The sequence below is a fragment of the Antechinus flavipes genome, chromosome X (assembly GCF_016432865.1).
Source record: "Antechinus flavipes isolate AdamAnt ecotype Samford, QLD, Australia chromosome X, AdamAnt_v2, whole genome shotgun sequence".
In the NCBI taxonomy this organism is placed as follows: domain Eukaryota; kingdom Metazoa; phylum Chordata; class Mammalia; order Dasyuromorphia; family Dasyuridae; genus Antechinus; species Antechinus flavipes.
The window spans coordinates 15,704,934-15,720,159 of NC_067404.1; the positions used below are offsets into that span (position 1 = coordinate 15,704,934).

Here is a 15,226-nt window from a genome sequence, read left to right on the forward strand (position 1 = left end):
ACTGTCTAGCCTGCTAGGGACTTTGGTGGAGTTGTACTTTAAAGTTGGACTTTAGAAAGGGTGGGTTTGGTGGTTTTTCCTCCAAGAGGAAAGAAGGCATTCATAGGCTTCCTAGACACTTTGGGAAGAACCCCTTGTTTCATCTTTCATGGTTTGTTTTATTTTTTTAATCCCCAGTATGAAAAGACTTCCCCTTTCCCCTGTTCTTCCCTGTTCCCGAGCAGGAATGAGTCACCACCCTCCACCCAGTCTTCCCTTGCCACGAGAAAAAAACCACACAAAACAACAAAGAAATTGATTTGCAGGTAAAAGACTTTATTTTGCACCACAACCTGGCACAAGATGGGAGAGCAAGCAATCCAAGGCTCCTTAAAAATTTACTATAGACACATTGCAAGATACACAGGTGGAAATAGCAGGGGAAGAAGGGCATATTGAGTTCTAAACATCTATTCTTGCACTCTCCTCCATCTCTTCCTGGCTCCCACAGTCACATCCTGTAAACACTCAAATTCCCACCCCACCTCCCCAGTGGGATCCTAATACTTTCTTGGGCAGTGTCAGTGGGGGGTAGCTCCTTCTGAACCTGGAGGGTGGGATGGGCTTTGTACTTCGAAAATGATCACCCGATTCTCTTTGCCAGGAAGGAGAATCTTCCAAAGTGCATTGTAAACTCTACAAAGATGGGGAGTTAGGGGAGCCAGCCATCTCTGGAATGGCAATTTAATGTCCAACTAACAACGACGCAGAAGTTTTTTTTTTTGTTTTTTTGTTTTTTTGTTTTTTTCCTTTCTTTCAGTTCTTCCAGGACGTCATACCCTTCTTGAGAGGGAGGAAGCAAGCCTGCAACCTCCCCAGGTAACTTGCTTTGTAGAACTCAAGACTTCTCCCAGCCGGGAGCTCTCATGCTTGCTGGTGCTGAAACAACGCTCCAGAGGTGCTGAAGGGGCAGAATGCCCATTTTGAATTGGGGAAGGGAAATAGGGAATAGGAACTGAGGGGGAGGGAAGGAGAGAGGGGGGGCAGCAAGGGAGAAGCATCCCCCCATTTCCAGTTGAGGAACCCAACCCTCATTTTCCCCAGGGGATCCTGTTCTTTCTCTCTTCCAAGCCTAGGGTTCCTCGGAAGGTTGAGGGGACATCTCAGCAAGCCCCCGCCTCGAGTTGAAGAATCTGGGGCTAGTGCTCCTGCTTCCACCAACACAGGCACAAACACGCACAAACACGCACAAATGCGCACAGAGAAGCCAGCGTGAAACCGCTCGAGTTAGAGCGGGTAAAAGCATGGAGCTGAGTTGGGGGGGAAGGCCTTGCACCCCGGGAGGGAGGCAGCAAGGTAAGGGGGCGAAAGGCCAGAGGCTGATGTCATCACGAAGGGGCAGCTCTAGCCCAGAAGGGCTCTCTCACTCCACCTCTCCCCACTTTCCTCTGTGCTCACGCGGACCCTCTGCCTTTGGGGTTCCTCGCCCCTCCTCTGGCCCGGGACCTCTCAGCCGAGAAGCCCTGATCTAATCCCTTCCTCCTCCAACCCCTTGACACTCCTCAGCCTCTCCTCCCGGACCTTCGCCCCACTCCTTTGCCCGGAGCCTCACACGTGGCCGATGGCAGCCCGGAAACGAGTGAGGAGGGGGCGCAAGTAGGTGGTATAGGCAACGCACAGAGACCGCTGGATCTCCGGGTTGCGAAAGCCGTAGACCACCGGGTTAACGGCCGAGTGGCAGGCGGCCGGCAGCGCCAGGCAGTAGGTGTAGACCTGGGGATAGGAAGGGTCAGCTACCAAGGCGTAGATGGCCAAGGGCACCCAGCAGAAGGCGAAGGTGGCCAGGATCAGAGAGAGGGTGGACACGCCCTTGCGGGTGCCGGCCACCAGGCAGAAGATGGACTGCATGGGAGAGCCCGCGTTGTTGATGATGTGGCGCTGGACGGCGATCTGCTGCGCGTGGCGGAAGGCGACCCGGCAGATCTGCAGGTAGAGATGGAGGATAAAGGAGAAGAGGAACAGAAAGGACACGGACAGCCCGGCCGCCTGATCCTTGGTCAGGGGCCTCAGGACGCTGCAGGTCTCGGGGGCGTCCAGGCAGTGCCAGCCTAGAGCGGGAAGAGAGCCGATGCCGAGACAAGTGAGCCAGATTGCCGCCAGGAAGCCACAGGTGAAGGGCAGGGTGCGTTCGGCCTGGTACGTGAGAGCGCTGTACAAGGACAGGTAGCGATCCACCGTGATGGCCAGCAGACTGCAAGCGGAGGCCGAAAAGGCGGTCAGCAGTACGCCGGCCAAACCCAGGACCGCCGCGTCGCTCACCGGATCCATCACGCTTCTGACCACGAAGTCGGCCACCAGGCCCGCGCCAGCCAGGAAGTCGGCCAGGGCGAGGCTACCTATAAGCAAAAAAGTGGGAGCCCGAAGGCTGCGAGTGAAGTAGAGCACGGCCAGCAACAGGGCGTTCTGGCAGGCCACCACTGAGCCCGCCGCGCACAGCGCGATGTCCCAAGGGCTCACCCCCTCCCCACTTCCCAGACCCCGGCCACGGCCCACCGGCCACGAGCCGTTGGGGGGCCAGGGGCTGCCCTCTGTAGGGGGAGGAGAGGAGGCGTCCGCGGCAGTGCTGGAGCTGGTGCCTGGTCCGGGGTTGGGGCCGGTGGCAGCTGAGGCGTGGAGCAAGAGCGCCAGAGGCGACTGGAGAGGCGTCTGCGTCGGAGAGGGGACCATTTCTGTGGAAAGGAAAAAAGAGGGATCAGGCGCTGAGACCGAGGGCGGGGCACGGGGCAGAGCAGAGAGGCTCCCGGACTTTGGGAATTGGAAGCGGGCAGAGACAATGAGGCAGATATGGGGAGCCCGCGGCTGAGTGCCCCACCCATGATCCTCGGGGGCGCCACCGTTTGGCGGGCAGAGATGAGCTGTTGGTGTTGGGTGGTCGAAGTCGAACACCCAAACCCGCCAGCGTCTCTAAGCCTCACGATACTGAACCCGCTGCGTTTTCGAAGTCCCGGGTTGTCCGTTCGCCTCCTTTTGCCCCAGGTTTCTCCCTCGAGGTTTCTCTGTGCCTTCGAATGCTATCTGCCCCTGTCTCTAAGATCTGTCTGTCTGTCCATTCCTCGTCGTGTCTCGGGCTTTCTCGCCCTCCTCTTACGACGAGGAGCCTTTCTGTCAATTTTCTAAGTCCCTAGGTGAGAATCCGCCCTTTCACCTGTCTTCATCCGTTAGGTGGCTTTGCGTGTGTCTGGCCCCACAATGGTCAAGGGCTCCCTTCTTTCTCTACGTCCCTAGTCTCGGAACCCCAGGGGCTCTTTCTGGCTGGATTCTTAGATTCTGGTCCTCAGGGGCTAGCTTCCCCTCGGAGCCGCGCCTCTAGTGCGCGGCCTCGGGAGGTCACTTTGTTTCAGGGGTTCTGCTGGTGGCGGCGGCGGAGGGTGTGTATGCGTGTTGCGCGCGCGCCCGTGTATGTTTGGTGCAACATTTCCCTGGACAGCGCTGCAGCCGCCGCAAAGACACCCAGCTTGGGTGCTGCGCTCTGCGCGGAGCCGAGTTGGGCTCCCTTTTCCTCCCAGGCGGACTCTGGGAGCTCAGCCCAGCCTGCCCACAGCGCTCTGCCCTCGGCTCGGTGGCAACCTGTGGCTAAGGTGCCTCAGGGCTCGCGGAGGAGGCAAGTGTTCTCCAGCCACCCATAGCTGTGCCTTGAGGGGAGAAAAAAAAGCCCGTGCCCTCCCGTCTTCGCCCCAGCCTCAACCCCAGCCTCCGCCCAGCCCCGATCGGGACCATGGACAGAGGCGCCCCTACTCATCCCAGACCCAAGGCTCCCGCATGCCGCGCCCCTGCCTCTCACGTCCCGCGCCCTCCACTCCATTTTCCCTTCCCTGCCACCCCTCTCCCTGCCCATTCCGCCCCTCGCTTAGTCCGGACTCATGCAATGCCCATCTCTTACTCAGGCCGGGTTGGCCGGCTGGTCCGTCCCACGATCAAGGCTCGGCCGAACCTTTGAAGACTGCTGTTCCTTTCTCCTCCTCCGACCAGTCTGGATCTGGAGCCTCACTCCTGGTTAAGGCTGCTAATAAAGCTCTGCTCCTGACTCTCGCTTAATATTCTTTCCCTATTGGGTCTGCTGATAAAGCTCCTGCTGACGTCAAAATGTTCTCTTATATTCAGGATGGGCTTGCGAAGGAGAGGAGGTGGGAGCAGAATAGCAGGGAGGCGCTTGCTCATCCCCCCTCCCCTCTGCAGCCCCTTACAAAGCAGCACCCCCTTCTTCTCTTTCCACCGCTGCACGTCCTCAGCCCTCCCCACTCGCTCCAGGGACTCTTGAATTCTGTTCGGGGAGGGAGGGAGAATGGAGGAAGGGGAAAAAAGCTGGGTCGGGAGGCAGGCAACCTGATTTGGAATCTGCTTTGCTCCTTTCCTCATGAAGCGCCACGGATGAGGGGAATGCGCTTTGCATTGGGTCTACATTCTGTTCTGCTACTGTGGGATTTTAGCCCGATCACTACACTTCTCGGGGCCTCATTTTCCTCATCCTTCAAGGGAGGAGGCTGGCCTCTAAAACACCTTGCAGTTCGAAATCTCTGATCTCTGAGGAGGCTGTTTAGGTTCACCAAGATGTACCCTTAAAAGTAGGTAGAATCCAGCAAAGAGCTGGTCCATGGCACTTTGGAAGGATCTGCTCGGCAGAGCCAGGAGCAGGGGCTGGTGGATATGACTCAGAGTCATCTTGAAGTGGGGACTCTTTTAGTCATATCTATGGAGATTTAGAATTAAGTTCTATTTGAGCAGCATTCCAAAATTTCCCAGAGACCACTGGAAAGAGGATGAGCCAAAGAGAGAGTGAGGTTTTCAGGGTTTTTGTTTTAGGATTGTTATCTTAGTCATGTCCGACTCTTAAAAAACCCTGTTTGGGGTTTTCTTGGAAAAGATACTAGAGTGGCTTGCTATTTCCTTCTCCAGTTTATTTTACAGCTGAGGAAACTGAGGCAAACGGAATTAAGTAACTTGCCCAGGGACACACAGCTAGTAAGTGTCTGAGGCCAGATTTCCACTCAGGAAATTGTGTCTTCTTGACTCCAGATCCAGCACTCTCTGCTGCACCACCTAACTGGCCAATGGGCTGTTCACAATGTTGGAGGCAGCTAGGTTCCAGAGTGGATAGAAAGGGACATGAAGTTAGGAAGATTCATTTTTGTGAGTTTAAATATGGATTCAGACACTTCTTAGCATTGTGAGAATCTGAACTGATCTCTGAACCTTGTTTGCCTCAGTTTCCCCTTCTGTAATATGAGCTGGAAAAGAAAATGACAAATCACTCCAGCATCTTTATCAAGAAAACCCCAAATTGGGTCACTAAAAATCAGGTGCAACTAAAACAAATTAGCAAAAACAATAACAAAACAAATGAACAAAAACAATAAAGAAAAATAACAATAACACAAAATGGACCTCGATCTGGGTCACAACAAATATGACCTGCCAAGACAACTGAACTGTATTTAAAGTAAAATAAATTTTTCAGTAGAGAATTCCTTTTCACTAGGGTTACTCAAGTAAAGGTTGGATGACTGAAAAAATTGTTAGAGCTGAAAAGGGACATCACCTAATCCACTCCCCCCCCCAACTTTTTACAGATGAAGAAACTGAAGACTGAAGAGGAGAAGCAACTTGCAACAGCAGACTTGGGGCTTGCCCCCATGTCTCTGACTTCATGTCCAATGCTCTTTCCAGTGAATTTAGTCCTTCACTTGTTGGGAGCAGCTGCAAGAGGAATCCTTGTTCAGGTAGGGCTTTCACTCACTACCCTTTGAAGCCCCTCTGAGTTTCTGTGATTGCCTATGGAGGATAAGAAGCCTTATAGAGGAAGGGAGCTGAGGGGCAAGCCCAAACCCACCACTTCAGCTCCAGTCAGGTTGCTGATTCCTGCAGGAGGGAAGAGTCAGCCTAGAGCTCTAACATTGCTGTCAACTCTCCATGATCCTCTGTTTCGCCTCTGTCTCCTCAGAGGCACAAAATCATCAGTATGTGCATTATACCTGAGCATAACTGGTTCTGTGCTAGAAGCTCAAAGCAAGGGGTCTGAAAACTTCTATTGCAGCCACAATGGTGTGGGGAGAAGGGCTCTGAATGAAGAATCCAGATAGTCATTCTGACACCTACTGAATGTGGAAAGCTGATCAAGTCATTCCAATTCTTTGGTCCTCGGTGCCTTCTCTGGAAGAGGAGAGGGGTGTGTTGTGGGGAGAGTGTGTGTGTGTGTGTGTGTGTGTGTGTGTGTGTGTGTGTGTGTGTTATAAGTGTAGGGGACTGATCAACCAATCAGAAGGTGGAATGAGGGGTCATAGCCCACCCTGCTTGCAATAGCCAATCATGAGGCTTGTCTTCAACCCAATCACACCTACCCTTTTCTTCCAACAATCCCGTGTCTCCCCCCACCCTTTCCGTTGTGCTAGTTACTGCTTTCCCCCCACCCTTTTTCTGAGCCCAGCCTCTGTCTAGTAATGCAGTTATAACCTAACCACTCCCTGGTCACTAACAGCAACAGCTACACAGGTGCCACTGGAAAAATCCCTTCCCTTCTCCTCTCCCACCCCGACCCTCTTCTTCATTCTACCCTTAGCACACTCAGCCCCCCAGATCTCCCAGAACTGCCTAGGGAAGCAGGCTGGGTTCTCAAGGATAATGACCTGAGAGGAAGCCCCCTGCCACCCCCTTTTTCCTTTTTGATGGCATACAGTCTCATGGGAAGTGCACTCATAGATGGGTTACAATCTGATAAGCCAAATCACACTTTTTCCAAATTTCCTTATTACTATTGAGAATGCTACCACTCTTTACACCACCCAGGCTCCCAACCTCAGAGGTAGCTGACTTTTCTCCCTCCCTTCCCTTCCTCCTCCAGCTATTTGCCACATCTTCTCCTTTTTACCTCAAGAGCAAAGAGATTTCATACATTCTCTTCTCTCTTCGCATACAAGCACTCCCTTACTTCTGACTCTCCTCTGGACTATTACAATCACCTTTTAATTAACTACCAGGCTTCCAGTTTACAATACATCCACCAAACAGCTGCTAAAGTGATTTTCCAAAAGATCAAATCTGACTGCATCACTCTCTCTTACTCAATAAATTCCAATGGTTCCCTATTATTTTTAAGATAAAATTTTATTTCACTTCAGGTTTATCTCATGCTTTTAAAATATCCATCTTTGTGAATTTTATAACATAAACAATTAGTAGTAAACTCATACATGGGCATAATGAACAGAAAGGAGGAACAAAGAGGAACACCATAGTTCAAATCCTACCTCAGACACTTCTTTGCTCTGTTATTCTGGGCAAGTACTCTGTCAGCCTCATTTCCTCATTTGTAAAATGAGATAATTAGAGCACCTAATAGCAAGCCTGAGAAGCACCGCAGAAATGTTAGCTATTATTATTTTGCCTACAATTTGTTAAAAAAAATGCACATCCTCAGAATTATAAGCATTAGCTATTACTACTTTGTATGTAATTGTTTAATAAGAAAATATCCACATATTGGAGATAATTGCTTATATACTAGGGTATATGAGATCAAAAATGTTTGGAGATTACTGGTCAAGAAGATTTCTAAGATCATCTTTAGCTCTAAATCCAATGATCCCATCACCTCCTCAGAGCTTTCTTTTCTGTAAAATGAGGGTAATGCCATTCTTGTATTTGGATTTGTGGAGGGCATTACTTTGTTAGCTAAATGGGGGTTCTTATTATTCCTTGCACATATGTGTGAACACGCTCCTCTGCAGTTGCCCATGGCATGCATACTCCCGGCTGCACTTGTTTCCATGGATACACAGCTGTTAAATATACCTAACCATAAATACCTCCCAATATGGTCCTGCATGTCCATATAATTTATTTGATGCATTTGTAAATATGTGCATATGAACACACAAAACACAGGCACTCCTCTGATGGAAATTTCCTCTCCCCAACTTCTGTAAAGAAACTCAGAATGACTATATAAGGAGTGAACTCTGGCTCTAGTCCAGCTTATTTTGAATGGAGATATATGGAGTATGAGAACCTTTGAACATAGATCAAAACCAAGAGAGACCTGAGAGATCTTTCAGTCCAGTCTTATTATTTTGCAAAGAAGGAAACCGAGACCTAAAGAGGGAAAATTCCTTGTCCAAGGCCACACAGCTAATTAATGGCAGGTTTGAGACTTGGACCTGAATGTATGCTCGCTCTACTGTCCCACCTTGTCCCCTAGGTGAGGCTATCCCTGGAAAGTTCATTTAATTCTAGGTTCCCTCTGAAGATGAAGTCTTTGGAAAGGAGAATATTTCTGAGCTTCTACTTGTTGCAGTCTAAGTTGAGTAGGGAAGAAAAGTGTAAAGTCAATGGGATGCAGGGCCATAGTCTTTTCTGGCATAATAACAGTATGGCAAAAAAGCATTGCTTCCCATCATTTGTACTCTCCCATAAATACACCAGTGGGAGGGGTGGACACAGGGAGGGAAGCCATATATATGAAGAAGCACACAAATCCCTTGACTAGGGCACACATGGTGTAGGTTAGAGAGGGAACATATGGGGCAAGGGAACCTGCATAGAGAAACCCCACATGGAGAGGAATTATGGCCCAGGAACATGGATAGAAGGGCAACTGGCATCCCTGATTCTGGGCGGAGGGAGAGGCAAGTTGTCCCAGCGATGACACTGCATTGAGTCCCTGGAGCTGATTTCCAGTGATCTCTCAGGCAACTTAGGTTATTGCCCAGCTGGGTGTTGTCTGTCCTTCCCTTTTAAAGGAACCATGACATCAGGGAAATGATGCCATGACTTGCAAATGAAATAAATTGAAGTGAGTCTCACTGTGCAAAGGGCTTTCTCACTTTTTTCTCCAGAGCCATCTGGGTCCAGTGGCAAGATATGGCTCAGGATAACTGGCCATGGCCCTGGATGCAATGGGAGGCCTTGGCCTTTTAAATCTGAGGTCTTTCTCAGTTCTCTGCTCCCAGACACTGCTCAGCTCGAAATGTAGCTTCTGCAGGCTAACTTCTGTTTTTTTTTTTTTTTTCAGCAAAATTGGCTCTGTCTTCTTGGGCTTGCTCCTTAAAAGGGGCAGAAACCTTTGTCAAGGACCTTCAAAAAGCATCCTCTCTTTTGGTTCTGTTTCCTCATTCCTTCCAAGTCTTGACTTCGGAAAGTCTTTCATGTCCAGAGTAGAAGATTCAGAGACATGGGTGCCGAGCTCACTAGAACAAAGAGTAGGTTCAGCCCACCTGACTAATGCTCTTAGACTTAGTCTGTGCTTGGGAGTTCTTTTCCTGGGCCGGATGCTTGGGTCCATCTGTCAGAGATCTTACTAACTCAATGGAGAGCATCCTATCCACTGCCCAATTTTAATTTATGAAATGTTGGCTACAAATCAGGCACTGGTTATTTGACAAAAAAAGAAAGTAACCCCCCCCCGCCCCCAAAACGCTATTAAATAACTCTGAGACTCAAGAGTTCTCTAGTTTTCTGTTCTTCAATGAGTGGATGGGGAAAAGGTTCTGAGGCCCAGGGGCAAGCTTCTTTGCGTTAAAGTGTCTAAGTGTTTCTAGCCTTTTAGGATACAGATACAGCTAGGAATTTCCCTCTGCTGCTTCCATGACTTGCTCAGGCTCCCAGAGGATTTTCTCCAGCTGATCTTCTGTGTACCTGGCTTTCAGAGCTAATACACCTGCCGGACAAAGTCTGCAGCTCCATCTTTCTTCCCTTCCAGCCTCTTCTTCATTCTCTCCTGTTCTGATTGTCCAGTGACCAAAGGGTCCTACCACAGTCTCAGTCACACATTCAATTTCAGCCAGTTTTTCTTAACTGTCCCATACAAAAACAATGAAAGGGAGTTTTCATTGCTCCCTGTCCTGTCTGTTTGTCTATATTTCTCTTTCTGCATGTCTCTTCTCTGTCTCTGTTTTTTCTTTGTGTCTCTGTCTTTCCTTGTCTGTCTGTCTCTCTGTCTCTGTCTCTGTCTCTGTCTTTTTGTGTTTCCATTTCTGTCTTTGTCACTGTCTCTGTCTCTCCCATTTTTCTAATAGGGGCACTGGATTAAGAAAGGTAGGGAGCAAATATTTATTAAAAGCCAGGTAGTATGTGCCAGGTAGTATGCTAAGAGTTAATATAAATGTGATCTCATTTCATCCTTACAAAAATGTGTGAAGTTGGTGCCTTCTGCAGCCATATCAACTGAGGGCTGTGTGTGTGTGTGTGTGTGTGTGTGTGTGTGTGTGTGTGTGAAGAACCCCTTCTATTATAAATGAATAAAAAAGCATTTATTAAACACTTATTATGTGTCAAGCAGTGTATTAAGCAGTGGAGATAAAACATAAAAATGCACATTCACCCTTGTCCTCAGGAAGTTTATATTCTAATAGAGGAGCAAAAACATAGAAGGAATTGCTGGCCAAAGAGGAATGTTTTTGATCTTCAGTCATGAAGACAGTGAGTGCAAGAATAAAACAGTCTGTTGACTATCCTTCTAGTCTTCTTCCTTCTAGAAACAGTGACAATGTTGATTTGATTATAGTTCTCAGAGAAAGAGGTAGAATAAGAGGAGAAGGGGGGCGAAACTCAAATAACAAAGACGAGGCTTTATGGTCCTGAGAGGTGCAGAGCTGAGTGGCCCAGTGGGGGTGCAGTGGAAAAAATGGTTGGAATCAAGATACAGATGGATTCAGCAAGTTCAGAGTTGGGCAGTTCTAAATGGAGAATATAGAATGTCAAGGATGGGAGGAATCTCAGAGTAGAGTGTTAACACAAGAAATAAAACAGAGGGACAAAAAGGGCTTCAGACCATGGATCAAATATTGTTATAGTCAAACAGAAATTTAGGATGTTGATCGTCAGAGCTAAAAGAGACCTTGGAACAGAAAATAAGTGAACAACAGTGGCCCTTAGAATGTAGAATTTAAGAATATTCTGGAAAATATTTTAGAACATGAACAATAGAATGAGGTTGACACTCATCTGTGTGATCCTGGGCTAACTACTTAATCTCTCTGGGTCTCTGTTTTCTTATTTGTGGAATAGGGATAGTAAGGCTGTTTTTCTTATCTCACAGAAAGAGGCTAGATGAAGAAACTGAGAATCGAAAAGATTGAATTGCTCAGTCACACAGTCGGTGGTAGAGCCAGCAGAAGACTCACTTAGAGAAGTCTCAAGTTGCTCCTTTTTCAGAAGATTAGTCCATTTCAAACAAGTCCTGTTGAAAACCAAGGCTAACCTTTTTGTAGTGGCAAGAAAATTGAAACTGAGTGGATGTCCATCAGTTGGGTAATGGGTGAATAAGATAATATATTAATATAATGGAATATTATTGTTCTATAAGAAATGATCAGCAGGATGATTTCAGAAAGGCCTGGAGAGACTTACATGACCTGATGCTGAGTGAAATAAGCAGAACCAGGAGATCATCATACACGGCAACAACAAGACTATATGATGATCAATTCTGATGGATGTGGCTCGCTTCAGCAATGAGATGATTCAAGGCAATTCCAATATATTTGGGATGGAGAGACCCATCTGCATTTAGAGAGAGGACTATGGGAACTAAATGTGAATCACAAAATAATATTTTCACCTTTTTTGTTGTTTTTTGCTTGGTTTTTTTCTTTCTCATTTCCTTCCCCTTTTGATCTGATTTTTCTTGTGCATAATGGTATTTGTGGAAATGTGCATAAATGAATTGTATATGTTTAACACATATTAGATTACTTGCCGTCTGGCAGATGGGGTAGGGAAAGAGAGGGAAAAATTGAAACACAAGGTTTTGCAAGGGTGAATGTTGAAAATTATCCATGCATGTGTTTTGAAAATAAGAATCTTTAACTAAAAAATAACTGGGAAATGAAAAAAATAGCAGGGCAAGCTACTGGCACTGTGTCCACTTTGAACCCAATTCCAAAGGAAAAAAAGAAAGAGAAAGAGGGAGAGAGAGGAGAGAAGGAAAGAGAGAAAAAAGAAAGGAGGGAAAAAGAAAATGAGAGAAACAAGAGACAGAGAAAGAGACAGTGAGAGAGACAGAAATAGACACACAGAGAGACAGAGACAGAGGAAGGGAGGGAGGTAAAGAGAGAGAAAGAGAGAGAGAGAGAGAGAGAGAGAGAGAGAGAGAGAGAGAGAGAGAGAGAGAGAGAAACAGAGAGAAACAGAGAGAGAGAGAGCATGCACAAACATTGGCTTTATTTACCCCTTAATGTACTCCTAGCACATACAATGAATGGACAAGAGTGACTAGTTTGTTCAAGTTAATGCTCAAAAGTATTCAATCCTGGTTCCAGAAAATGGACCTGAGAGCACATTTCCTTCCTCTCAATTCAGAAGTGGTGGTCTACAATTGCAGAATGCTACATAATTTGTCAGTTTCAGTGCTGTGCCGAAAAAGATGAGAGATAAATCAGGAATTTGATGTGGAGATTTATTGAAATGTGGGTGCATCTGCAAGGGGGAAAATGGTCCCAAATCCGAGCAGGTCTTAATAGAGGAAGAGTCGAATTTATAAGGAGCAAGAACCATGAGGGGGAAGGTCCTTATGTCATAAGCAATAGTTGTACAGAAGCAAAAAGCGACCAATTAATTCCTTATTTTAGGGGATGTCCTCAGGCCTTATTCTGCAAAAGATGTTCCAGGGAGTTAACAAAGGAGGGAGTTGATTGAAAAGCAACCCCTAAGAGAAGGGGAAGCTTACTGTAATTTCCCTGTCACTGGGTCAACAGGTGCCTGCAGGGGGATTAAACAGTGGATGCTGAGTTTGTGTTTATCATTATGCATGAGGGGTACACAAGGGGTAGAGACCTATAGGGGGTTTTGCACAAGGCCAAGAAGAGGTCTCATGTCCTTGAGGACAGGTGAATTAAGTCATGTGGGATATGGTGAAATAGCAGTTTTCCTTGCAGGTCCTAGGGGTTTTGCTGTACTTTTAAGTTATCTAAGCTTCCAGGGTTAGGCAAGGGTTAATTTAAATGTTGGGATGGCACTTCAGCAGTTTGCCGTATTGGTCAGTTTTTCTTAACTTTTAAATTTTGTTTGAATAAAGATAGAACCTTCGGGGGATTACTAGAAATTGATTGTGATGTTAAACATGAAGCATCAAAAAAATTTAAAAAGATTCATGTGTACCATTATGATTTCTTTTCTCAATTGGCAACTAATCATAGAACACAGCTGTACCCATCCATAGCCACTTATTTGTATTTTGCTTAATTGCTTATGAATTGTTTGGGGTTTGGCTGGAGAGAGGGAGAGGAAATGTTGTTTTGTTTATTCTTTGGTTTTCCTTGTTTTTACTTTGTTTTTGTTGTTCTTCCTTCAGGTTATGCTTGCAATGTCTTTCTTCCATTCCTATTAGTGTATTTGGATGGCTCTGTCAATTCAAGTTTCAATAAAATTTATCAATGAAGAAAGTAAGATGGCTCATTTTCAGAAATAGGTTGCCTCTGACTCAATGAAGGGATTGCCTCTGGGAAGAATTTAATTGTAAACTGTTTCTTATTCATCTTTCAACTTCTCTCTGGAGAAGCTTTGGGGTGATGCTGAGGGTGTTGGCATGTTCGCTCTCAAAAATTATGTGGGATGGCCACTCGATCTGTGTTAGATCTTTTTATAGAGAATCATTGGAGGGAGCCTTGGAACGTAAAATGCCAGAGTTGGAAGTGACCTTAAAACATAGAATATCAGAGCTGAAAAGCACATTATAATGGAGAGTATTGAACATTCTGTACTCTGTAGTCTAAGGTTCTCTCCCCTAATGTAGGCCTTTTTATTCATCTGTAAAAGGAGAGGTCAGATTAGACCTTTCTAGACCAAAGGTCCTTTCTACCCCTAAGTCATCTCTTCTTGTCTCTGTCCTCAATTCACTGCTCCCTATGTTCTGAAGGCATCTATTATCTACAATTGCTGAAGTCGCCCAAGGCCCAGCTCAGGTGCTTTCCCTTTCCTAAAGCCTTCTATGAATTAAGCTTACGAAAAAAGCTAAAAAAAAGAGCTAATTAAAAACCCCCAATCAAACACTAAACTTAAAATTCTAAAAATAAAAGGAGAGATCAATAAAATTGAAAGTAAAAAACCTATTGAATTAATAAATAAAACTAAGAGTTGGTTTTATGAAAAATCTAACAAAATAGATAAACCTTTGGTAAATTTGATTAGAAAAAGGAAAGAGGAAAATCAAATTGTTAGTCTTAAAAATAAAAAGGGAGAACTCTCCATTAAAGAGGAGGAAATTAGAGCAATAATTAGGAGTTACTTTGCCCAACTTTATGCCAATAAATTTGATAACTTAAATGAAATGGGTGAATACCTTCAAAAATATAGGTTGCCCAGATTAACAGAGGAAGAATTGGTTAAATAGTCCCATTTTAGAAAAAGAAATAGAACAAGCTATTAACTCCCTAAGATAAAATCCCCAGGACCAGATGGATTTACATATGAAGTCTACCAAACATTTAAAGATCAATGAACTCCAATACTATATAAACTATTTTAAAAAAGAGATTTAAGGACTCCTACCAAATTCCTTTTATGACACAGACATGATACTGATACCTAAACCAGGTAGGACGAAAACAGAGAAAGAAAACTATAGACCAATCTCCCTAATGAACATCGATGCAAAAATCTTAAATAAAATCTTAGCAAAAAGATTACAGAAAATCATCTCCAGGATAATTCACCATGACCAAGTAGGATTTATACCAGGAATGCAGGGCTGGTTCAATATTAGGAAAACTATTAGCATAACTGACTATATCAATAACCAAAGCATTTGATAAAATCCAGCACCCATTCCTATTAAAAACACTGGATAGTATAGGAATAAATGGACTTTTCCTTAAAATAGTCAGTAGCATCTATTTTAAACCACCACAAGCATCATATATAATGGTGATAAACTGAAACCATTCCCAATAAAATCAGTAGTGAAACAAGGTTGCACATTATCACCATTACTATTCAATATTGAAATGCTAGCTTTGGCAATAAGAGATTAAAAATAAATTAAAGGAATTAGAGTAGGTAATAAACAAATTATCAGTCTTTGCAGATAATATGATGGTATACTTAGAGAATCCCAGAGATTCTACTAAAAAGCTATTAAAAATAATCCACATCTTTAGCAAAGTTGCAGGATACAAAATAAATCCACATAAATCATTAGCATTTTTATACATCATTAATGTATACAAATACAAATAATGTATACAAATAATGTATACAT

The 15,226-nt window shown here is 45.4% G+C and overlaps 1 protein-coding gene across 1 annotated transcript; it reads right to left on the reverse strand.

Annotated features, from left to right (window-relative positions):
• Positions 1-294: 294 nt before the first annotated feature.
• LOC127542329 (G-protein coupled receptor 12-like) lies at positions 295-4,106 on the reverse strand. The gene is made up of 2 exons (XM_051967800.1): positions 3,920-4,106; positions 295-2,708 (listed from the first exon to the last, which is right to left on the reverse strand). The coding sequence occupies exon 2, from the start codon at positions 2,704-2,706 to the stop codon at positions 1,588-1,590; it is 1,119 nt and encodes a 372-aa protein (XP_051823760.1). The 5' UTR covers positions 2,707-2,708; positions 3,920-4,106; the 3' UTR covers positions 295-1,587.
• Positions 4,107-15,226: the final 11,120 nt, after the last annotated feature.

Coding starts and splice junctions, on each gene's coding strand:
- LOC127542329 (XM_051967800.1), bottom strand. CDS start 2,706: ATGGTCCCCTCTCCGACGCAGACGCCTCTCCAGTCGCCTCTGGCGCTC.